Consider the following 26,394-nt stretch of genomic DNA (forward strand, 5'->3'; position numbering starts at 1 on the left):
ATTAACATCAAGTCCAAAAGGTTAGTTTAACTGTAAGGAGGTTGTGTGTTGGTACACATAGATTCAGCATGTTTTGTTTTCCAATAAATTATTTTCAACACGGCAGAGAAATATTTTTATAAGCACACAAATAACCATTTACATTTTTAAATATTTACATCCTCAAAATGACAGCAGAAAGGGAAAAAAAATCAGAAATTGTTCTGTCTTCACATCTTATCGATCCACTGGCGCCGGTGGCCCAGCGGCTCTGTGTGTCTAGTAAAGCACTGAGCTCCTGGTGAATCATCCCGCTCTGTCCTGTCAGGTCAGTGGGAGGTCAGAGCTCCTGCTAAATGAAATATTCCTTTTGGTTTTCACTGGGAGCGCTCTGAGAGTCCGCCTGGCTGCTGAAGGGGAACTCATGGCTGTCTTCAGGCTGCGCCTCTTTGACTTCCTGGTTTCGATACGTCTCCTTCCTGCTGCAGATGAATCTGGCCATTATCGCCAGTGCAGAAACAGTGACGAAGATCACCACGGCGATCACCCCTAAAAACACAGAAATGCACCAAGAGAATTTTACCTCAAATTCACAGAAATAAACAGAAGTTTGTCTTCTTTTTTTTATTTTCTTGCCAAGAGAAGATCAATACCGCTTTTAAATCTGAGTGGTAAAGATACCCTGTGGACTTGAATCAGGCAGTTTTTTTGGTGTGCAGGTCGGTAACAGTCTGCCCAGTCTTTTCCATCATTCCACAGTTAAACAGGTTCATTGCTAACAGGTGATAGTGGCATGATTAGGTACAATTTTGAGATTTCATCATCTACAATCATAATATATTCCTCAAGGCCATCTTCAGATATCACTTTCATAATAATGAGACAAATGCAAGGTCACCGTGACCTTGAAACACGAAATATAAGTCATCCTGGAGTCCACTCAACATTTGTGCCAAGTTTGAAGAAATGCCCTCAAGGTATTTTTGAGATATCCCACAAGATATTCACAAGTATGAGACAGACAAGGTCACAGTGACCCTGACCTTTGACCACCAAAATCTAATCAGTTCATCTTTGAGTCCAAGTGAATGTCTGTGCCAGATCTGAAGAGTTCATGACAAAACAAGTTAAGAATGAGACGGATGCAGGGCCACAATGACTTCGACTTTGATCTATGACCACCAAAATCCAATCAGTTAATCCCTGAGTCAAAGTGAATGTTTGTGCTAAATCTGAAAAAAAAAAAAATCCTCAAGACGTTCTTAAAGTATCATGCTCATGAGAACAGGTCTGTCGGGTGGAGGTACAGACAACCCGAAAACATAATGCCTCCGGCTTTTTGGCTGTCACTGGTGCAAAGGCATAACAATCTCCAAATAAACAGGCAGGTAACAAACTCAGTACAAAGGAAATATATATCAAAACCATACTGAAAACAAAGCAGAATGCAACAATGAACTATGGGAAGAAATGAAAAACATGAGGCTGAGCAGAGAATGACACAATGAGAGGGATAAACACAGCGGTCGAACTGACAAAGGACAAAGGGAAAGACAGGTTTATATACACAAAGAACTAATCAATAGAACGAGACAGCTGGAGAAGGTGGACACAGGCAAAAGGAGGGAAACAGTGATTGGTTTACAACAAGGGAGTGGTAAGGAACACTAGGGTGGAGCAAACGAGACTAATAGAGAGCAGGTGTGCAGGGAAGACTCTGGGATCAGGGAAGGACTAATAAGACTGAAAGAAGACGTTACAGAAATGTTACAGAAAACAGGCGGGAAACAGACAAAGGCAGGAAGAACCAAGGACAGTGGGAACCTAATCAAGGACAGGTGAAACTAACAAGGGCAGGGCAGGCAAACACTTTGGGGAAACACAAAGACAGGAAGTAAAACCAGACATGACACATGAGGAGAAAATCTACAAAATAAAACAGTAAACACATGTAATATGAATAAATAACATGAAACAAGGAAAAACATGTCCTCAAGATAAAAGAATATAGTCAAAATCTAAGATTATGACAGCAAGAGAGTCACCAAGTGAGTAACGAGACACACAGAAAATCATTTGACACTATTGTGCTGAAAACAGCGCGAGCAAGTTCAACAGAGCTCGCTTTGACTGATGCTGACTGTTGCTTCAATTAAGGCAAGAGCTAACATAAAATGACGTTTAGTGAATACAAAAGCTAATATCTATTTAGGCTTTTACATCACTCTTATTTCTAATGAGACACCTGCACAATCTGCAGCTCTTAAACTTTAAATTTGATGCAGTGGATTTAAACATTTTAGCTAAGAAGAAGAACTAGATTTAGGTCTGACACTGTCCCGTAATGAAGGAAAAGTATAAATCACTTTAGTTTTTGGACAAATCAAAATAAATTATTTTTACGGATTGAATAATATATGTGATACCAAATAACAAACAGACTAATCTATCAGCTGTAATACAACAGCAGTGTAAAAACAGACTTTGGCAAATCAGAACTAAGCATATAAACATAATAAGTGGTGAAAGTATGGTATGATTTGAAGAAATTATATCACATTTAATGTGTAATTAACATCGTTCTGATGAAAAATATATGGTGAACTGTTGATAATGTGATCTGTGGTTTTAAAGAAGCTGCCCTTAGAGCCACTGTGGGCAAACTGACCAGAAAACACCGCAGACACATTCAGTAGATCAGTGAGAGTCTGAGTCTGAGAATATTCTTGCTCAGATTTTCTGCATCACAGATAAACTGCAGGTTCCTGTCTAAAAAAAAAAAAACAACAAAAAACACTTTGCGATGCATACAGTGATACTATACATGCACCACTTTGTTAGGTGGCATTTATGCCACATTAGGGCTCAAGATTTGATTTCAGCTGATTTCAAGCTGAAACCCAGAACATAACCTGCTCCCAACCAGGTTAAGTTTGAACATAAGTTACCATGGTGATCCAGCCAGGTTAAAGAAAGCCATCTTTGTAGCACAGGAAACCCTGGCTTTAGACTAAACAGACCTCACTGAGGCTCTAATCTCGCTTCGTGGCTCACCCCTCAGGGAAGGCAAGGAGGAAGATGAGCTGCTAAACATGGATGTAAACCATGCAGAATTTGTAATCGACTTTACAAATGCTTGATGAGGAAAAACGTACATTCAGCATGTTGGTAAGGCTTCAAGGATACATGCAGTGTGTTTTGGTGAAAAACAATCAATAGAAACATAACTTTTGATTGTGTGCGAGAAAACTCCACAGGGTACTTTTTAAAGATGGATCTAACGGCAGTTTGCCAAACTGAGCACAAAGACTAGAAGCAAGGAGAAACACTTAGCCTGGCTCCCTACATAGTTTAAAAATAACCACCACCTCTAAAGCTCATGATTAACAGACTGCGTTATGTTTTTTAAATACTGCATAAACAGAAATGTAAAAATAAAATTGTGTATGTTTTGGAGGAAGTAACTATATTTTCTTGGTGAGAAGCATCAAACTAGTCCTTAAAACATTATGTGAACATGAAATCCAGTGGGCTAGATTTCTGCTGGAAATGCCAGTAATACATGCAATACAAGCAATTGGATTACTGGGTTTCTGACAAGGTTTAACCATGCTCACATTTGCATGAGAAAGACATCAAACAGTGGAAGTACCAATGTGGCAGCAGTGCTGAGGGATGAAAACAAGATTATTACACGCGACAGCACTTTCCTGTATCCAAAATATTTAAGTACAGAGACTAAAACTGGAAAAACCTAAATAAATGAATTAACCATGAGGTAATACACACACAAACACACACAAGAAAAAAACTACAACAATTCAAAAATTAATTGAAAAACAATCATTTATGCCACAAGATCATCTATAAATTAAATATAAACTGATCATAAGTTTTGCTGACAAAAGAAATGGCATGCTATTTTTAAATTTTTTTATTATTATTGTTATTATTTTCATCAGGATGATTTTTCTGAGTTTGTTTATGTAGTACTCATTTGGGCACAACAGGCTGAAGTGCACAGCTGTTCCATGTCCCAAACAGGACTAAAAGCATTCATATTTTCTTCCAAGTGAATATTAATTTATCCACGCGCTCTAAATATAAGGTAAGTGTATTGGGTGATGGTAAGTTATGTAACACTACTGTTATGTCTTTCAGCTGGAAGATAATATGAATGCTTTTATTTCTGTTTAGAAAACAAGGTAGTGCATTTCAGTTTTTAGTGGCTAGAACAGGTATTACAACAACAAATACTTGAAAAATGATCCTGGCAACAAAAAAAAAGAGAAATCTTCTGAAAAACTCCCTTTTTTCCATCTTCTTCCATAAGTGAAAAGAAAGACATTTGGAAAAATCATCTTAGATTTTTTTTACCAGCAAAACTGTTTTTTCTCCACCAAATTTCTCCAAAAAATGAGAAAAAATGTAAGCTACTAAGAAAAATTAACTTTACAAACATGTTACCTTGTTACCTGTTCTTAAATCACAAACAAAGGAGAGAAAACAATTTAGATCAGACTTCAAAAATGGACTGGATGTTCTCACTTGCCTCTCAAAAGATTTCCACGGTTTTAGGTATAAACAAACTCAAATTTATATCAGTAAAGCTTCTGGTTTGAGACACAAAATACTGCTTGACTGGGTTTAAATCTGCATTGAAGTGGTTTTAAAATGGAAACACAAGTCTAAAATCCTTTTGTCAGCAAGGTTTTCATGTGTGAATTCAGCCCCCAAATATTCTCATTAAACAGCTAACCCATTACTCCCCCTGCCTCTTTTTTCTCTCGAAGATCAAAACTACTCTCTCCTCACTCGCATCCTGCACGAAAACTTATTAACTTATATAAACTAATATGCTTCCCATCCCTCTTAACGATGTCAGACTCCCCAAATATAAAGTTCTGAGTCTATAATTTTATATTTACATACTTTACACACTCAGCACATTGTCCGTATTACAATTTAAATATTATCGTTTTAGTGCTGATCTCCATTCCTGTATATCTTTACGTATCTATTTTTACACATTTAAATACTATTGTTTACTATTACTGTATTTCTATTTTTACATTTCTATTTTTATATACTTGGGCTTGTTCTTATTTCTACTTGCTATAACTCTCTAAGCTGGCATCAGAGCAACTGTAACTAACCACAGTTTCCCCCCAGCAATCAATTAAGTATTTCTGATTCTGAAATTTTAATGAATCGTTATTATTCACTATTGTGATTGCATTACCTCCAATTAGAGCCGAGTCACTTCTGATGGCGTTGACTAAAGGTTGACCTGGATCCACTGAACCAGGTTGCTCTGTGGAGAGAAAGACAGAGAAGAAAAAATAAAAAAGCAGAAAAGGCATCCAGAAAAGAGAGGTAAAAAAGACACAGAGCATGAAAGGGATAGAACAAAAAGTTAGAGGAAAATGTGATATAGCATAAAAAAAGAAGAAAGATGAGGTAAAGGAGTGCAAAGGGACAGATCGAGTAACTGGGAGAACCATCAGTCAGCGCAGACAGAGCTCGCTGAAAGCCTCCGCACAGCCTCAAAGGACTTCACTACAGTTGTCTGACTAATCTCATCTGTCGTAGTGCCATCATTCTGTCTGCTTACCGAGGAGGATGGTTAATGAGCCTATAAAGAGTCTAATGAACAGCCCTCAGAATACAATAAAAGGCATACCAGGAAGGGAGAGGGGTGGGGTGGTTATTTAATGATTCTTTTAGTGTATATAGTAGAGTATAATTTGGGATATAAGGGCTGAGTCTGCTCTTTGTACCTGATAAGGAGTGTGTGGTTTCTGCCGCGTAGGGATTGGCTGGAGAGGAGGAAGCACAGCTCGACTGGGCCAACGGGCCGCTGACAATAACAGGGCTGTCAGGGTGTAGCAGAGCAGCTTTCAGAGGACTGATGGAGTTAAAGCAAACACCTGACAGACAGCCTGCGAACCCAAGAGAGGCCAAGTCTGCCAGCTCGGCATCCAACTCATCAGACTCTAAAGACGAGGAGAGAAACACAGAGACAAGAGTGGCTGAGTGAGAAGACAAATCTGTTATCAGCAAGTTCCAATTACACATTTAAGATACAGCCGCGATGAGCATTTATCTTGATGAGACCATGGTTACGGTGATAAGTGGTATCTGTCTATCTCTTAATCATTTTAATATCCATTTTGATGCAGCAAAAGAGGATAAACCTGCTGGAAATGATTATGCTAAATAAAACACTGATAGTGGATGATGCTGAAAAAACACATCATTTACAAAGGGGACGTTTTTCAGAGTTAAAGACCATATTTTTAAACAATGATTCCAGCAGTATTCATGCATGCTAACTACAGTATGGATAAGCTGTCTATACGTATATGTGTATAACCTGTATTTAACTATTAGTCACATCGAGAATAAAACACCTTTTACGAGTAACATTCAGCCAACATAGCATCAAACAGCAACATCCAGCACAAACAGGACGACAACTTTAAATCACAACTGCAGTAATATGTATGTTAAAAATACATTACATAATACAGTGCACTAAAGAAGTATTTCACTGCTGGAAGGAGGGTTATTTCATAAAATTAGGCTGTTTGTGCAGTACAAACATGCAAATACTTTAATAAGTAATTGGTGCTACATGACTTGAGAAAAAAGAAAAAAAAAAGGGAAATAGTATTTGCTTTTGCTCAATAGATAGAAAACCTGCAACTACCAGAATGCACCGCGCTGCACCAGACCAATAAATGCTCCCACTGTTAGGTGATGTAATTGGAGATCGTCCATTTGACACAATGGCGGCCTTCTGGTAACAATCATTCTCTAATCACAGTAAAACTGTGAGCTAAAACATGTTTCTCAAAACATTTGAGGTTAAAAATAGGAAACTTAGTAACAAAATATTGGTTAATATTTTATCAGCGCTGCTTAGTTTTAACGATTGATCTAATTTTTGCCAACTTTTGTTTTCACTATGCAGGAAGCAGTATGGCACCCAGCTCGTGTTCACAAACTTGCTATTATAGCTAAACAGGGCACTAAAATATGTTTTGGAAAATATTTTAGGCCAGAAATAGGCAATACAGGAACAAAATCTTGATTTATTTTAATTAGTTCTGTAGTTTTACCCTATGATTGGAGTTTCGTCTGAGTTTAAGATCCATGTCTTTACTGTATATGCCGTTGGTGGCTGCATGGTTGGTGAGCAATAAGAAAAAGCAGAAGCCCGAGAGCCAGGAAAATCCACTGGAGTTTTACGTACCTATGTTGTTATATAAAGCCGGTTTAAAATTGGCTTATTATCCCCTTTAGCAAGAGAGCAATATTTAGTCTGGAGTTTGTTAGTTAATTGACACAGCTTCACCTACAGCAACACTTCTATTAATCTAAGTTTTGTTTAGATTAGGTCATTTAAAGAGATGTTTGAATTTGGCCTGCAGATTGTTCCAGAAGGAAGGACCTCGCAAAGAGTTAATTTAGTTTGAAAACTGCTTGAGATGATCTAATAGACTAAAATGTACCAGTATTGTTAGCTACACAAAGTGATGGATGACATCCCACTATGCTGTATAAATCCTTACAATCCTTAGTTAAGGTAAAAGACAGATAATGCTTATGGTTAAATGCATACAAAAAAGAAACTATTGGTCTGAGATGGGACATGAATCACAGCATCAAAGTCAAATGCGTTCTGTACCCTTGTAGTTTGTCATGCTCATTACATAAAGGCCGCACAACTCCCTGCATCTGCACTTAATGTTGGCACTGGATATAAATCATGTGCTGCAGAATCTATCAATGTGAACATTATTTCTCAGGACACAATCAGATCCCAAATGATTTTTACTCATTCAATAATGTATATACAATAGAGTAAATCCAGAAACAAGCTTCTCATTGAATGACAAGGCATACTTTTCGCATTGTATTGTAAAATACAATAAGAAAATAGAGGAGAAAGAAGAGGCAAGGTGGTTGCCTGCTTTGTTGGGATGAACGCTACCTGCTCAGCATAAAATACCACATGTAGCAGTTTAGGTAAACAGCTAGTAAGCAACAAGTCTATCCTAAAATGTTAGTTACACCATACACCATGAAAGTGCTGAGTGAAACAAATTGCATAACATTTACTTTTCTATTTTTAGAGCCTTAATGCTGGTGCTACAGGGGAGGGAACTGGGTCATTAAAATCAAAAGGATTTATTCCCGTAGGAGCCGGAATATGCTCAGCAAATTTCATGGTAATTTGCCTTTAACATTATTATATTTCTTGTGTACAAGTGCAGGTTGTAGTATAAAATTGTAATGAGAAGAGAAGGGCGAAGGGGTCACCAAAACTTTAGGACTCATCCTGCGGGTACCAGAATTCTCAGTAAAGTTCAACAAATGCTTAGCAATTGGATTTCAAATACTTTAAAAGTGTTGGTTAAGTGAAAAGTGGACATGTGACTATTTATAGGTAACACTTTTGAGATTGTCACTAGATTGCCTCTCAGCTGTCATAAGAAAACTACAAAAAACATATAAACACCTCCTTAAGAAACTGCCAGCTGGTCTAACTCATGGCTAATGTGCTCAAGTCACTATTTGTGACAACAGGTGCTAAATGAAATCTTGGTTAGCTATAAATGTCAGTGTGAACTACAATTATTCCTGCAGTGCAATTTGATTACGCAGCACATCATCGCCACTCATCTAAGTTATTACAGGAGTGAAGCAACTTTTCACCACATTAATGGGACACTGCAGAGTGGCCTGGCTGGAGAGGGCTGTTTATCAGCTGTGTATTTGATCAGGCTTTGATTAACTTTTAAATTGAATGTGGTCCTCCCAGCGGTGAGGGGGGGGCAGCCTGCAGGATGGCGAGCAACAGATTGAGATGGTAGGGAAAGTTTATAACACAACAGATTTAAGTCACAGCTGTAGCATCAGATTGTCCAACACTGAAATACCACATTTTTTGTTTACAAAGACAACTCTTCTCTATCTCTGTGTGTCTGTATTTTCAGCATGCATGTGCGTATGTTCATGTTTATGAAAAAGGAATCAGTCATTTTCTGTAACCGCTTGTCCCCGTAAGGGTCGCGGGGGGGCTGGAGCCAATCCCAGCTGTCATCGAGCGGAAGGCGGGGTACACCCTGGATAGGTCGCCAGACTATCGCAGGGCCGACACATATAGACAGACACCCATACACGCTCACATTCACACCTAAGGGCAATTTAGAGTTACCAATCAACCTGAGCTGCATGTCTTTGGACTGTGGGAGGAAGCCAGAGACCCCGGAGAGAACCCACGCAGACACGGGGAGAACATGCAAACTCCGCACAGAAGGGCCCCGCCCAACCGGGCTTATGAAAAAGGAATATCCAAAAAATATGGTCAAAACAAAAGCCAAACAACTGAAACTGACCATAGAAGATCCTAAAATGTTTTATCTTTAAATAAAGATTAGTAAAAAAAAAAAAAAAAACACAATACAGTATGTAAAACTAAATAATACGGGTGATGTGGTAACATTTCTCACAATATCCAGTACTGGTGGTATTAGGTGTTGAAAATGCTGAAAAGAGTCCGTGCCTTCACTAAGAAGGATTTGGATGTTTATGTGCGCAGTCAAATCCCACACTGACAGCCCTGGCCTTGTATCCACGAACCGACGATTACTGTCCACCCCCGCCCAGCTGCTGCCCTTTACCTCCACCTCTCGTTGTATCACTATCTCACCCTCCCTCTCTCCTCATCACCCACCCTTCTCTCTCTCTCTGTGAACAGCTCCGTCTCTACATTCTTTCCTGCTCCATTAGTTAGGCTGATGGATGACAGCGCTGGCAGGGAGTGACAGTATATCAACTATCTTGCTGCCTCTCTGATACTGATATGACTGCCTACGTCCTCTGGCTCAGCAGAGAGAAGGCTGGGTCACACACTAACACGGCCGGGGTCAACACACAAAGAAATTTCCAACAGATGAACATGTTTGTGCACCTTACACGTGTGTTGGTCTGGCATCGGATGCTTTTGGTTTTCCTTCATCAAAACTAAGTATTTCAGTAGATATATGAATACAAAAAAAATATCAATATACGTATGGTCATTATTGCGGTGGGTTGTAGGTTGAGTCGGCTGTTATCAGTAGAGTCATGTACTGTTCACATTTGAACCTATATTGTTACCAGTTATTTGGTACTGTTATTTGGTACTCTACTCTCTCTATCATAACAAAATTGTAATTATTCAGCAAGTTTCTGGGATGACGTAATGGACTAAAAACAACTTTGCTTTCCAACTCTTTTCTAATCACACATAGAGCTAATCTTCTGTCTTGGTCTGTCTGTCTGTCTGTCTGCTTGTGTCTGTCTATGTGCGCAACAATAGTTTTGGCTCGCTTGGAAGCCCTGGAGCTCTGTGGCTGGCTTCCCAGCTTCAGGGCTCTTCTGCCTCCTGTCTGAAGTTGAACTGGGCAGCTCTGTGGAGCACCGTTGCCAGTCTTGCAACTCTTTAAGTGACTTCCAGGCTTTGGGGTGTTTTGCAGCAACTCTGCATCTTGCCTTAACCCGGTGCTCTCACTCAGATGCACTCTCAGGTACCAAAATGTGCCACAGATGGATTAAATGTGAATCAACACTTGGCAGTACTGAAGTAATTTAGTCGGTATCCTTAAAAGTGCCGAGTTCAGTACCAAACCCTAGTTATCACACTATAAAATGACAGTCATCAACAGGAGCAACTTTATTAGGTTTCACTTTTAGTTTTGTTGGGTTTAGACGCCAATATTACATAGTTAGGTTTAGAAAAAAAGATGACGGTTTGGGTTAGGTCTGTGTGTTACAAAAATACACCAATTAGTGCTACAGTCCTGTGTTTTTTTGACCTGTCCACCACCCTGGCTTTCTGGAATGGACTTTCACTCTCTATGTACAGTATAATACGAACATAATGTCACTTGACTTTTTCTTTTGCACCCATCATAATTACTACATCTACTAGAGGTTGCTGTCTAACAAGAAACACAACCATTTAATTGACCGATGACTTGACAATAAACCTACTGTGCCTACTGGTGTAGATTCAGCAGGTGTAGATATAGCAGCCCTCTTCAGATCTTTATCTGTGAGGCTGATAACCACTGATTACTCCTTTTTAACTGAGTGATCACACTCATAGCAGATGGCAAGGAAAGGCGTCAGCTCAGAGACACCTATCACGTGCTATTTTATTACAAGTGTGTTAGAAAATGGGTGAATGTATGTATGGATACTTAAATGACAAGATATTATGTGATTCTTCAATGTCTACATCAACATACAACAAGAACTACTACACATAACAAACTCACTGCTTTTTATATCTGCTTTGTTTTGAGTTTTGATGGCACCTGTTTCAGTTTAACATCTGTTAAAACAAACCTTACACTGCCAGTTGGGCTTCCACCAACTCACAATTTATTCGACTTTTATAGTGAAGCTGTTAAAGCTTCCTGTAGTTTTAACGTTTGTGAATGCTAAGTCCTTGGCCATAAGTGAATGAATTGCCATCAGCACGTCAGTTGCACAGCAGCAGTCTCCAATTAGGAAATGAAACAGGGCAAAATAGAAGTTACCTGGATGTAACTCCAGTTCTATCAGTATGCTTACAGTTATTAAAGCAGTTACTGTGGGAAATATAGTTACAGTTAAAGCCTAATCACATACAATACATGTAATACTGTGGTGCTCATTTCAGAAGATTTAGAACTAATATCTATTCTGAACGTATGCAGGGAGAGATCGATGTTTACCCCTAATGTCAAGTGTAAATCCAGCTTTAGGGTTAAGGTTTGAATACATTAAATCAGTAATTAAGTATTAGGGTTGCCCCTTGAAAGCTGAAGGCTCAAATAATCAGTCAGAGATGCCAAGCTGACTGAGATTGCTTTCTATGCAGTGTATTTCTGGGAACATTTTCTCCCCAGATTTTTTTTAAAGATCATTGAGCTACTGAGCACCCCTTACTGCCCAGGTTTTCCTGTTAAGTGAGTGCTCTTGACTTTAACACTACTCTACAGACGCTATGCAGCTGCACAGAGGGTGAGAGAAATTGCACCATAAGGTGAAGAAGTAGCAAATTTTAAAGCTTGCAGCAAGTTAATACGATACAGTCTCTGGCTTTTGCTGATATCTAGTGTCGCGAAAAAATGTTATTGTGCATTTGTGATTCGTCGTTAGCACCATTGGCTTGTTTTCAATCTGACCTAAATCACAATGAACGTCCCGCTGAGCCCTGTTCAAATTTCCAAACTTTGTATGAAATCATTGAATATTTGTACTGAACAGTCAAATGTGATCCGGCTGACATCATTCTGAGTCAGGTGCAGCTCTAGTAATTATGTGAATTCTGAAAAGATTCTTATTGTGAATCTCTTCTGATACCTAACCCTATCTCAGCCCCGTGTTTCAAAAGCACTTTTGTCTCAGATGAGGGTATTAAAAAGTAAATATTAATTGTAATGGATGAAAACACAAAGGCATCACAGCTCTAGTACAACGTCTCTCCCCTTTAACAGATGCTCTGGGGAGACAGATCAGTCCTGTAGCGGACGACATGAGTGATGTGAAAGCAAAATGTTCTGTCAGGCAGAGAGAGGCTGAACTGTACCGTCTGACTTCCTGGTTTAGTTTGACCCCTCCCACAGCGGCTGAGACTTATTGGTTGTTATGCTGTATCGCAGGGTGCTGACTCCAATCTTCCAAGTAATTTGTTCTTTTCAATCTCTCCTCATTACCATACAAAGTGAAGGACCTTTTCCAAAGTTATTACCATTACAGCTGTCTGAAGCTGCGCTCAGCTAGACAGACATAAAGACTGTATTACTCACCGCTTCGATAACACAGATAAAGGTTCGCAAACGTATACTGTATTTTCTGAACTTCTACATTAGTGAAAAAAACAATGCCATTTGCACACATATTTTACCAACCCCTATGGCTCTAAAATGCTTCTAATGCCACATAACAACGACTTAAGTGGGCGGCTCCACCTTTAGTAGTTTCTAAGGTTCTTGTTTTGCATCTCCACAGTAAAGTGCTCTCTTCGTGACCATTTGAATATGGATGTCAACTTGTTTTTTAAAAGCACCACAGCTGTTGCTCAGGTTGCAGCTTTCCCACTGGCTGACCCAACATGATGAATAGAAAACAGCAGAAAGCTCCAGAACGGTGTTTGTCGCATAGGGCCCAAACATCTCAGTGCTGTTATTCAAATGAGTCTGTCTAAGTGCTGGAGTTTCTGCACTTACCCGGCACTCTGCCCAGAATGAGTGATTTGATGCTGTTAAATTCCACATCGGATGTCAAGTTGAAGTCCTCTCTGGTGTTCTGGTCGATCTGAAAGATAATGTATGTCACATCTGCAAAGGTAAAAGCTCAGAGGGTAAAAAGCAAAGACTGATAACAGCGACAAACTGTCAAGGACAGCTTTTTATTGTTAAGTGTTTAAACAATGGTTGCTCTGTGTTGAAACTTCGACAAATGGCTGCAGAGAAGCAAGCAATTAAACATGAAAAGCCTGCCGGAGGCTGAACTTCTGGTCTGACCTGCATATTTAAATGGGATTAAACCCTAAAGCTGGAAACCAATAGACCCGTGAGATGCAGTGGTTTGCAGTAGCTGAGCGGAGAAGTGGAGCAGGTTCTGAGGTGGTAAATGCCGCACAGAGAGAGACACTCTTTTATAATAACACAGAGGGGGTGATGTATCACTTGCAAACACAGAGATTTGGGCTTTAGTGAATCATTTATCAATGAGACATCTGCTAATGTTGATCAACCTGAGACTAAAGTGGAGCCACAATAAACAGGGAAAATAACTAGAAGCTTGAAAACAGAGAGGAAATGTAGCATTTCTACATTTACTTTCTGATTGAGTTCCAAAATCTTTTTGTCAGAGGCAAATCTCGACATTTGGAGTGCCTTAAGTGAGATATCTACTGGTATGCCACGGGGGACTGATCTTTTAATTATGTGTATATATTTTTTTTTCAATTATGATTCAATTATTTGACTTGTCGATGCCTACTTATATACCATTACTTAAAACTGCTGGCTGGTGTTTTTGCACTTTGTCACTGATCACTTACAGACACGGTTTGGTTGGTATTTTCAAGCCCATGGATCGGTTCAGGACATCATTTCTTTAATTTTCATACCAGGGTGAAGACAACCTAGTATCAGAATAGAATGCTGGCATTGTACGTTTCTACAAACCATGGATATGTTACATTCCTACATTACATACTTATCATGTCAATGTTTTTTCAAAGTGTCGAATTTCAGACTAAATGTAAATGAGCTGAGTTTCTCATCAGGAGGAAGAGGAAACATTGGATGGCTTAACTAGGTGAGACAGCTGCCAAGCAGCAAACAGCAGCAAAACATTGTTTGAGGCCAACAAACAGCAAAGTCTTTTTTTTTTTTTATGACACGTTGGGACACTTCAAGCCATGTTTGTACCAACAAAAGTGGGTACTATAAGCCAAAACATTCATTCATTTTCTAACCAAGTGGTTTTTGTGCATACCAACATTATCACGATTATTTACATAGTAAATAATGGATGTAGCCACCATTATGTCATCATTTGGTTTATTTAATCCTGTTTTTAAGCCCCAAATTCGGCATTTCAGATGTCACCCTCTATTTTTTTGGAGCAAGAAGTGGATCTGACTCAAACAGTCACTCGAGCTGCCCCACCCTTACATTTAAGTAACATTTGGCCTTAATAAAATGTAAAAGGGTGATATATTAAAAAACTCATCCCCATACATCTGTCATGAATATTGAAATTAGCTATGGAGGCCAAAATTGTTTTTTGTACCAGTCTGTAAACATGTTTTTAACATGTACGTTTACTCTGTTTTGGAGCCAGCCTCATGGCCATTTGATGAAGTGCAGTTTTTGGCACTTCAGCTTTAGCTTTACTTTTCAGCCTTTGCAGGTTGCTGCTTGGTTGTTTCAACAAAAAAAATAATAAAAATGAAGACATAAGAAACATAAAGTTTCAGCACGTCCAGGACATATGAAACCTCAAAATCTAGAATATCTATAGTTTGCTGAAATGTACAGTGCTAACATTTGTTTTCTGGTGATTTGGTGTAGGTTATTGTTTATCATCTCATCTTTTGCTGTAGGTGACTCAAGCTTAGGGCAAACCTTTGCAAAAAGTTTCCTGTTTATGAGTATAATCCTGGTTTGGGTCATATTCTAATATAGCTGCATGGAACATAATTAAGCTGGGTGCTCCCATCCCTGTATACATGATTCATTTGCAGTGAGAGAATGAACCGCATGGCCACAAAATAAGCATCTGCCAGCACTTTCAATTAATAATATGACAACATGCATCAGCCTCACTAGTGTCCCTGTGCAGGCTGCCTCTCATTATGAGGTGTTTAGTGCAGTGTGAGCAGTGGGTTTATCTAACAATGTAATGATGCACAATGTGGATGTCACTCTGACAGACTTTTAAAGGAGGATGGAGCATCTGAAATTAATTACAAAAGATTTCTTACTTTTTCTTTTCTTTTGTTCGCAGTGTTTGTTGTGGTGATGTGTGTGACAGTCTGAATTATTTGTGTGTACCTGAACAGAGACGCTGTCTGCCTGTCTCCTGATGATCACTGTGTGCAGATGTCCATCAGCCAAGTTCGTTACTCTGCTCCCAAACACCTCGGCATCTCTGCTGCTGTGCAACTTGTACCTCAATTCCAGCTCATCTTTGAAAAGAAAACAGAACAACATGTGGGTTTTGTTGTGTCTTCTATGTCTTTTCAAGTGAAGCACTAGTGCATGTAATTTCTTTGTTGTAAAGCATGTTGGACTGCATTTCTTGTCTGAAAGGGGCGATACACCATAAGTTTATTATTATTCTTATTAAAAGTACTATCTTACTCTTTTGTACAAGCATGTACGTAATCAAAGAGAATTTTTTAAGTTCTTTTTTGTCACTGATGGACCCTTGTTTTTAGTATATACATAAAAAGTCATGCTCTGCAAATTTACATGTATCGCATATTTGTGTCAGATTATATTTATTCCAGGTGTTTTTCTTTTCATACCTTTTCCTATAAAAAGCAATGCAACCGTTTTCATACATATCCCATGTAATCATGAGCTGATCATTTTCTGCATAACCCATGTATTCTGGAAGGCTGCGATCATGTGACCAATGCGCTGACAGGAATAAACAAGGAAGCAGTCCCAAGCTGTCTCTAAGAAGGCCGGTTGGGGTTCTGAATGGGTGACAAGGTACATCCTCACAATGTTACTTTTTCCTAAACCTAACCTTAGTAACTTTACTTGCCTCAACCTAATAACACCCAACTTTGTTTCTTAAACCTAACCTCCGTAACCTTATGTTACTTTTGTAACGTAATTCGTAGGGAGCTAATTTGTGGGATATCACATGAACTGTACTATCAGAATATGTTGATCCATAAAAAAGAGTGGAGTTTTATTTTTTTCACAGAAGGGCAATTTGACTTCTGCAGACAGAGGTCGCTGATACCCTTTCCCACCAACATGGAACCTGTTCCATTTCAGTCTCGCGCCTTATTTTGACCAAAAATATATTGGTTCAGAACCTGAAAATTTGGTTCTCAGCTGAAACCAAAACGTAAGAGGGTTTTCCTTGACCTGAAGTGCAAACTGTCAGCGTACATGTCATATTCTCTGGGTTGGAGAAAGACGAGTGAGAAGGCAACAATAGAGAGTCATGTGATAAATCATAACAGAAATTAGAGAGTGCAGTGGTCTTATAAATACTGGTTCCTGCTTGTTTTTTGGGTAAAACAAATATCTCTAGTAACAGAACAAAGTTTGCAGGGTATCAATGTAATCTGCAATTTTGCTACAACTCTTAACGTTTGTCGTACAATGGTTCAGCGCAAAACTGGTGGAAACACAAGCTGGTTCCCTTGATAGCACCAAATATCCTGAATAAAACCTGCTCAAGAACCAGAGCTGATTTGGTGGGAAAGGGGCATCAATAATAGATATACTTATGAGATATAACATAGATCTAACACAAGCTGTTGCTAAAAACTGAAGTAAACTGTATATGCTATACTGTTGTTGTTGTTGTTGTTGATCACCAACAATACAGCCAATGCCAAAACCAAAATGCAGAACAATCTTATCTAATCTTAATAATGTTGCTGGCTGATACAAACATGTCTAAACTTAAAGATGCAATTTAAATAGTCTTTGATAGTTAATTAAGTCTCAAAAATGTCCACATTCTTGGCTATGAACATCTAAGAAGGCATGTCTTCCCTCCCTCAAAGAAAGAACATTTCACCCAGATATCTGAATGCTCCAAGTTACCAGCTGCCGAATTAAGAAACTACAAACCATTAAATACTTTGAGGATTAATACTTTATCTCTATGAATAACACTCCATGATATTAAATTAATTTCCCTCTTTTTTTTTTTACACTTAATAAATTCCATAACGCTAAGATAATTTGAATGCTCTGCAGTGTCTGCAGACTTTACAGATGAGCAGAAGTGATAGCATATAATCTTTTTTTTTAAGATTCAAACACTTAATACTTAATACCCCTTTTCATTTTTTCCTAACTATGACTCACTATGTTTCTTCCCCCCCCCAATGGACCTTTAGGGAGCAATTCCCCTATCATAAGAGCACATCTTGATAATAAAAACAATCTCATAGAGGGCAAAGAGTGTTTCAGGCTCTCAGCAAGGGACTTAGGAAAGTTTCTTTGTGTGCAGGAACTGAGGCTCCTGTTACAGCAGCAGCAATGGAGAGAAACATGAGAAAAGCCTTTGCATCCAAAATCCAAAAGGAACCTCTCTCTGGGATATAATTAGATACTTCAGCAAGAGTGCAGTTACCTAATGATAACTTGATCAAAACCTGCCACCCCTTAGCTTTCTCTCAGTCTACAAAAAAAGCTGGATATTAATTCTACTAAGAGCAGAATTTATTTACAATGATATTAAAAGTACATGTCACTTAATGGATTAAAGAAAGCCACCCAATATGTCCATCACGTGTTGCTAATTTTTGCCATTATGACAATGCATGGTGTTCAAAATTACTAAATCTCCAATTCCAAAACTAAACTTCACACTAGAAAAAAAAAATGAATTCAGTTATGTTTACAAGATGCACACACTGGGTAATGGCAAATCCTATTGTGCTATGCAGGAATGCTGGCATTGCTCCCTGCCAACTGGAGCTCTGTAAAGCTCGACAGTGAAGCGAGTGATTAAAGTTTGAACACAATAAATAATCACAAGGGCAAGAACAAGAGAAGGAGGACCCCTGCTGAAAAACAGAATTATCATTTAATAGTAACTGCACCAAATGTTTTCTTTGAACCTGACACTGTGCATGACAATTAGCCTGGCTGCGTGGAGGAGGCAGCAGAGGGTGACGGGATGAATGCAGCGGGAGACAGAAACAGAGAGAGGAGAGAGTGAACATAACATCAGTGTGGGAATTATATCAGGTCATTGTCCTCACCATGACTGTTGATGAGCAGAGCCAGGTATTCCCTGTAAAAAGAGTTAACGTAGAGCAGCAGAGCAGGACTCTGACTGGTCCAGAAGCTCAGGGAGATGTTTTCTCCTCTCAGCGTCACATCGGAGTAAATCGACGATGGCGACGCACTGCTGTTCCTGCTTAGCTCGTAGGGCTCCTTGAGGTTATAGACGATGGATGTTGACGACGTGAAGCTGGCTGAAACCTCTGAAAGTTAGAAAGTTACAGAGTTGGGATGAATCAGTGGTGGAGCTGACTAGTGAACTTCCTGTGTAGGGCTTTCTGTCTCTATTGTACTTGCAAAAAAAGAAACCGTCATTGACTGAGAGGTCTAAATAGAGGAAAAAAGAAAGAAATTGCATAATTTGGTGAGCCCAGGAAAACAAAGTACCTTTTTGTTTGTTTTATATGTTTAATGTTAAAATACTGCTTTTTGCTTCTTTGCACCGTACACATGGCACAAACTGCAGTGTATCCTGAAGCTTGATTATCTGGTTCCAATGGGTCAGTTCAGAAATCTAGTCAAAATCCTACAAGATCTTAACTGTGACTGTTTCTTAACTTGTTTAAGTGACTCATTTTTGTATAACTTTGTTATTCTTTATGATTAAAATAAAGTTATGTTATTTTATGTACTACGACTGGTATAGTGCATTTTAAATTGTTTGTTTTATGTCTTTATTTACGTACTCAGGTCTCTCTAGAAAATCACAACAGGACTTACCTGATCAAATAAAGGTTTTATTTACAGTTGAAATAATATCAGTGAATCTTTTAACCAAATTTGTTTGAATTTCCTTAACATGGACTCCACATGCAGTAAACTACTGTTCACTTTCAACTCAATTCAATTTGTAGCCAATTGCATGTCAAAAATCCAAAAAATTTTCTGCTAAATTATCTCTTCTGTTAGTTGTTGGCTTAAACTGGTAAATTAACTGTCTTACACTTAAACTTATTTGCAATTTAAAGGAATAATTAAACATTTTTGGAAATATGCTTATTAGCATAATTCCAAATACCTGACTAATTATGTCAGGCAAAATACTATTCGATATGAATATTTGACTATTTGTTCCTTTCTTTCCACACAGAGTTTAAGAGATGGAGCGAGGTTCAGAGGCATATGAAAGGTGACAGCGACGGTCACATAATATAGTAAACAAACCAAGTTAGCCCTCCAAGCTAAATATCCTTACTGTTAAGATATGTAATAAATGAAAACTTACGGACATTAGTTTTAGGTAAGTAAAGTTTCTGTGGTTAGGTTTATCAAAACGTACCTTAAAATGAGTAAAAGTTACAGTCAGAGTTTACATGGTTCTGGAAAATTCTTTGTTTTGTGACCCATCCACATCTTTAGTCCCATCAACGCTTTGGTCACATGATCGCATTATGTGAGATATGTAAAATTTTGGTGCATTACTTTTTATAGAAAAACATCGGAACAGTGCATGAGAACGGTCTGAGTACACTGCACACTGACTGACAAAAGAAAAAAACACTGCTCAACTTGAAGATTCTCAGTCAACTGAGGGGTCTCCAACTGATGATTCAAATCTCTGGCTCTACTTCTGGGCTTTCTCATATCTGTTTAACATTAACACACAGACATGACAGTAGCATCAACCTTGTTTTAAGCGTATCTACCTTAACACTGAACTATTCCTTTAACAACCTATCTCTACAGTACTGACTGAGTGTGATGTTGACTTTCACCACTCTCCAATAAGCTCTTGATGAGTCACATGGCAGACTCGATGACATTGTTGGCCACAAGTGTCCTTTAAGATAATCCCAATGCTTGACCTTCAGGACAAAGCGGGCTCATTATTACCAGCTCAAAACGAGCATCGAGAGGCCAAGCTGTGGCGACAGTGAACTACAGAGACGGTCAGGGTCGGCCTAATGTCTGCTGGCTGAAGGATCCTCTTCGGAAAGCTGTCTGATCTTTGCTCTCAACTCCTCATTAAAGAACCAGGGATAGGTCATAATAATTGTGTTCTATAAAGCTTTAACATAAACCCTTCTGACAGCTTACAAATGATTCAAAAGTTGCTGCAGTACAAGTCTTGTTGTCATTTTAATTCTAGTTATTTGTCTGAAAGAGTTGAGATAAACCCCAAATAATGTATATTAGAAACTTCTGGATATTTGAATTTGGGGTGGCTGCAACTGTCTCCTAAAAGCATCCTCCGAACAGCGATAATCCAATCAACAGTAACTGGACACGAAAGGCAAGTCCAAGCTGCAAATTTTTGCAGATTTGGCTGAGTAACTTAGTGGGCAGACAAGGGAAGAGGCCTTTAATACTACATGCTAGAGGGTTCGCTTAAGTCACCAAAGATCTGATTTGGGGAAGCTGACACTCCAGCAGCCTCAGGCCAAACTCTTTTTCCAAGATATCTTTATTATACACTTGCCGAACACATTAGTTCATTGTCAAAGCCTTTTCTCTTTTAACTTTAAAAGGATAAGTCAACATGTTTGGAAATACAAACAATACAGCCAAATATAATGCTTGGTTCTTGGTACAACAGGATTTTTTACTACAGACAAATATAGTAGTATAATAACTGTCTTTTGTTATTATACCGACAACTGTAGAAATCTGCAGTGCAGTACAAGAAGAATGTGTTTACTTTAATAATATGTTATCTACATGGATCACCAGCTTGTTGGAACCTGCAGATCTGGCCTGTATTCCTTTTGGCACGATATCAAGTGAGGCACTTTTAGAGGATTCTTGTTTTTAAAGTAAGCTGTAAACACAAAAAGTCAGACAGATATTTTTTTTTTACACAAACTTATGGAGCTAAAATTTGCCTCCAAGTCCTGTGTGAAACAGTTAGGGAAATGGATATAATAAGCATGCTTTTTTTGTATATTCACCTGAAAATAAGAATTGTTGAGCTTTTTTATGAACTTCTTATATTTGTGCCATGTTGCAGTGCCATGTTTCTGCAGAAGCACTGAACGGATGAACCAAACACTGGCTCGAAATAGAGGCCATTCACATTTTCACATTGGTGAGTTAGCAGCCCCTCCATGGCAAAAGAAACAGAAAAACACAGATTTTTTAAAGACAAGAAACTGCTTCATTCAATGTTTTTACTGTTTTAAATCACCGTATTGGTTTGTTTTGGAGAGGAGGAGACCTCTGTGGATAATTACGCTCTTAGTAAAAACCTCCTGAACAACAAACACTGAATAAATTCTAACTGGGAGAAGTTTCAGGTGGATGCAAACTGCAGTCCTCATCGCTAGATGCCATCACCCTCAATCTCACACACAGCTCCTTTAAGCAAGCGACATTTGTAATTTTAGAAAGCAAAAACAACAGTTGCTGCCTAAGTTAAGGATCCACTTTTGACAAAAAAGAAAGTGATAAATCTGTCATTAATCTGTTGTAAACTGTGCAAAAGCTTGGCAGGAATAGTAACAGTAACTAAGGGCGATGGGGCTTAGCAAGCTGACAGTTACCTTTGTTTCTCATTAGGTTCACAGGCAACGAGGGATTGTGAGCCAGATGTCACAAAGAGACATTTCAGTGACTGGACCTTCACATACCGCCACAGCGGATGTGGCATTTCTGAAGTAGGTGCGTTATTCCTCCGAGTGTCTGACAAATGCATCGCTCTGCCTGTGACTGCCACATCTAATTGGCAAACAAAATTTCCTCCTCTTTGTTTGGAGAGCCTCTGAATAGGACGCACAGACTGAGCTGGCAAACTAAAATACAATAAAAAGCAGCAGAATAGACTGCTGTTCAAAACAAACATTCAGTACTTTATTATCATTATGCCATATACCATATTAAAGAAGTATTCTAAACTCTGTTAAGTAATAAAAGATGCAATATAACATATGAAGAAGAAATTAAGGTAGTAGGGCAAGAATTCATAAGACAGACAACTGTTGTTACAGTAATTACTATGATATTATATTATCATTTATAGTTAATAATATAATTTATATTACAGTCACAACTAGATACTGCCTTAGTCTGTTTTTATAGTAATATAAAGTGCTAAGAAAGATTACATTTGAATACTGTAGCAGCATAACAATAATCCTTAAAACCTGCATTAAATTTTGATACTCTTTTTTTTCTGTCTTTATCCGATGAATGATGTCTGCAGCAGTTTTATAGCATACAACTCACTCGGCCATCTTTAGACACAAACCTATAATGAACTTCATGCTAAATTAACCTATCATCTCTCAGGAAATGAAATTGTCAAGGCAACTGAAGGGATGGAAAACTAAATGAGCCAATTTGAAGTTGGAGGAGAGACTGCTGTTTTTACATTTTTTAAGATGATAACAGTCCAGGTTTCACTCAAGTTCTTTCGTCCAGTGCCAATCTATCCGTCAAATATAATTGGATCGGTCTGAGGAGTGTGGGATCTTAAAATGTCTGGTGAACTTAAACTTCACAGATCTGAAAGCATGTTATCTTTACCTATAATTCAAGATGATGTTAGTAGGAGCATGGAAAAAAAATGAATTGGGAAACTGAAAACAGGAGCAAAACTGTCCTTCATTGACATTAAAATTATGATGGATACTTTAAAGAAGTTTTTCAAGAAGTTTTTGCCACAGTTCATTTACACATAATACCTGCATGGTTATGTTGGTAAGCTGGTTGAAAATTCTTACTTTTAATTAGTAAAGAAAACAGTTTTTCTCACATGCCTCCACAGAGGAGGAGCAATGCAAACATGGCAAACATTCTTAATGCATTGAAGTATAAGGGGACTTTCTTCAACAACAGCAAAACTATATCAAAACATCAGTTTACAAACTCTCACACAACTCATGCAGTGTAATCCAAGTCTCATTGATCCAGTCGTTTGCTTCCCAAACACAACACTCTGCTTGTGCATTCTATTGAGCAGAGTTCAAACAAATGTGGGCACGCTACCTGTCTGTGCCTCTGACTGTTTTGTAGAGAAGTCTTTTAGATAGCAAAGTTTAGGCAAACATGTCCATGTTTGGGAAGTAATGAGCATATGACTGGATAAATGAGACTTGGATTATACTGCAGGAGTTGTGTGAGAGTTTCTTAACAGTTGTTTGATATAGTTGTTGTTGTTAAACCTGAACCTTTTTACTTAGTTTTTGGATTCTTCACTGTTTTGGCATGTGAGAAAAACAACGTTTTCTCCATAAATTCAAGAAACCACAAAATGAGTAGTAGCTATTCAAATTATCATTTTTGGGTGAAGTGTTCCTCTAAGGTTCAGAGCAGATCTGTGTATTTACTGGTATTGTGTATGTAAATGTATGCACCTTCATGACAGAAGACTCCAGTGTAGGCAGAATGGTCACAGTCACAGGCGAATCCATTGGCTCTCTCCACACAGCGACCCTGATTCTGGCAGAGGGAGCCGTAGCTGCTGCAGTGGCCCGGACACCCAGGTCGGACTCCTGGGGTGATCTTCGCCCTCTCCTCCAGGTCCAGAGTGACGCCGTTCAGCTGCAGAGAGCGGATGCAGCCCAGAAAGCCTTTCTGTCTAGACGCAGTGCCTCCTGCCAACAAAAACAAATACTGTATACATGATACACTAATACAAGCACACCCACTTTAGTAGTAGTAGCTGAATCAGAGCTTGAAACCTTCCCAATCATCATATATTCAAGAACGTCCCTGTTAAGTGCCTGTTGTAAACAACACAACTGAAATTGCAGTTACAATAACAAACTAGAAAACCACCATGTGGTTGTATAACTCCACACACTGGTCAGGTTGCACTTAAAGTTTACATCCGTGTGTGTAAAAACATGGATGCTTCACACACATTTCAACACGGCAGCATAGAAGATGTGTACAATCAGCACATTTTCAAGATGGCCACCCAAGATTAAAGTCACAAATTCAGTATCTGACCAAATGTCTCCCCTGCTGTTCCTGAGAGATGACGCTGAAAAAGGGCCAGAAAACATCATGATGTCACTGTGAAGTTGACATTTCGATTTAAAATGTCATCACTACATCATCTTATCCTATTGGACATTTGTTACATAATTAGTGTATTAATTCTCGAGTTATGACCAAAACGATGTTTTGTGAGTTCACAGTGACTTTTGATCATCATATTGTAATCAGTTCATCCTTGAGTCCAAATGGACATTTGTGCCAAATTTAAAGAAATTCCCTTGAGTTTTTTTGATGATATCATGCTCACAAGGATGAAATGGGTCACAGGTCACAGTGACCTTTGACCAGCAATATCTAATCAGTTCATTCTTAAGTCCAATTAGATGTTTGTGCCAAATTTGAAGAAATCCCCTCATGGTTGTCTCAAGATATCACTTTCACAAGAATGAGACAAACAAAGTTACAGTGACCTTTGACAACCCAAATCCAATCCCTTCATCGTTAAGACCAAGTAGAGGTTTGTGCCAAATTTAAAGAAATTCCCACCAGGCCTTTCTGAGATATGGCCCTCACAAGAATGAAACATACCCAATGTCACAATGACCTTGACTTTTGGACTCCAATATCCAATAAGTTCGTTCTTGAATCCAAATGGATGTTTGTGCCAAATTGGAGGAAATTTCCACAAGGTTTTCTTTAGATATCACATTCACAAGAATGAGACCAACAGGGTCACAGTGATCTCTGACAACCCACATCTAATCAGTCCAAATAAAATTTAAAAAGAAAACCCTAATAAATTATGATTGACAGGCACATGTTGCCATCACAGCACAACAAGGCCATGTCAGCTCTGCAGGGCACCGAGACACTGCCTGTATCACTGTGCTGGCTGTTGATTGGCTAACTGTGTGGCTGATTAGCCATCTGGTGTCTGATATTCTTCCTCTCCGCTAACAGGCGGGGAGAAGAGACTCTTCCCCCTTTCACCTGATAATTAACATTCTAATATAGCAACCTCACACTGTTCTCAGAGTTTAGACTTGGCAAAATTACATTTCTCACAGAGTTCAAAGCTGGCGAGGTCTTATTTTATATATCCACGCATGACAGTTGTTATTGTTCTTGTAGACAAGAATTGGCAGGGTATTAGACTCACAGTTTGAGACTGGAAAAGCTTCAAATGTTCAGCAAGGAAAGCTTTTCATATACTGAATCTTTAACCTCCGTGAGGCTCTTGTTTCCTTCCACAGAATCAGTTATAAAACACAGACGGCACATTAAGGACACATAAAGTGGGACATTTAATTAAACATTCTCGACAGCTCAATAAGGAAAAATTTGATTACACTGAATGAAACAAACTCACGGCAAACTTCTATTAGATATTGGTTTAACCACAAATTGCTAAACTGTGGAGCTTAGAGAAAATACTGATAGTGCAGTTATTGCAAAAAAGACAGAACCTCTGATGAAGAGAGAAACAAAGGGCAGGAACTGCCCTACAGGAGTCAAAAGTAAAACCCTGTATGACAGGATGTCTGAGACTTTAACCTCACCTCAGGGTGTGAGATTGCCAAAGCAGGAGGACTTAAGTGTTTAATTAGCATGTTGTCAGAGATGGAAAGAGTAGCTACCAGGCTATTTTAGTTAAGTAAAAGTATAACAATAATAACTTATAATTATACAAGAGTAAAAAGAAGGTCAGTACTCTGAATGCACTGAGTTACATCTTTAAAAGAGGTATAACATGATAATGTTAATGGTAAATGGTAGAACTATTAAATTAAAGACCACTTTTGGGAAAAGTTCAATAAAATGTCAATGTGGAACAACATGATTACCAAGTATGAACTGCACCACAGAGCCCTTATGCCCGGCAATAAACTCCTTTTTAGTGGACGGATATTTGCAGCCTGATTGAGCCTGAGCCAACGATTGATTATTAATTTCAGATTGTAACTGCCATTCTTAGTGTAAATCCACTAGA

The 26,394-nt window shown here is 38.6% G+C and overlaps 1 protein-coding gene across 1 annotated transcript in view; it reads right to left on the reverse strand.

Moving 5' to 3' along the window:
- Nucleotides 1-234: 234 nt before the first annotated feature.
- LOC121962364 (contactin-associated protein-like 4) overlaps nt 235-26,394 on the reverse strand; it is a 132,797-nt gene continuing 106,637 nt past the window's right edge. The window contains exons 18-24 of the mRNA XM_042512620.1: nt 23,816-24,055; nt 18,503-18,727; nt 15,591-15,724; nt 13,251-13,338; nt 5,760-5,975; nt 5,222-5,293; nt 235-528 (exon numbers count right to left, since the gene is read on the reverse strand). Of these exons, the coding sequence (XP_042368554.1) occupies nt 332-528; nt 5,222-5,293; nt 5,760-5,975; nt 13,251-13,338; nt 15,591-15,724; nt 18,503-18,727; nt 23,816-24,055 (1,172 nt within the window). The 3' untranslated portion in view covers nt 235-331. The remainder of the gene's footprint in view (nt 529-5,221; nt 5,294-5,759; nt 5,976-13,250; nt 13,339-15,590; nt 15,725-18,502; nt 18,728-23,815; nt 24,056-26,394) is intronic.

This window comes from Plectropomus leopardus, chromosome 3 (genome assembly GCF_008729295.1).
Source record: "Plectropomus leopardus isolate mb chromosome 3, YSFRI_Pleo_2.0, whole genome shotgun sequence".
NCBI lineage: Eukaryota > Metazoa > Chordata > Actinopteri > Perciformes > Serranidae > Plectropomus > Plectropomus leopardus.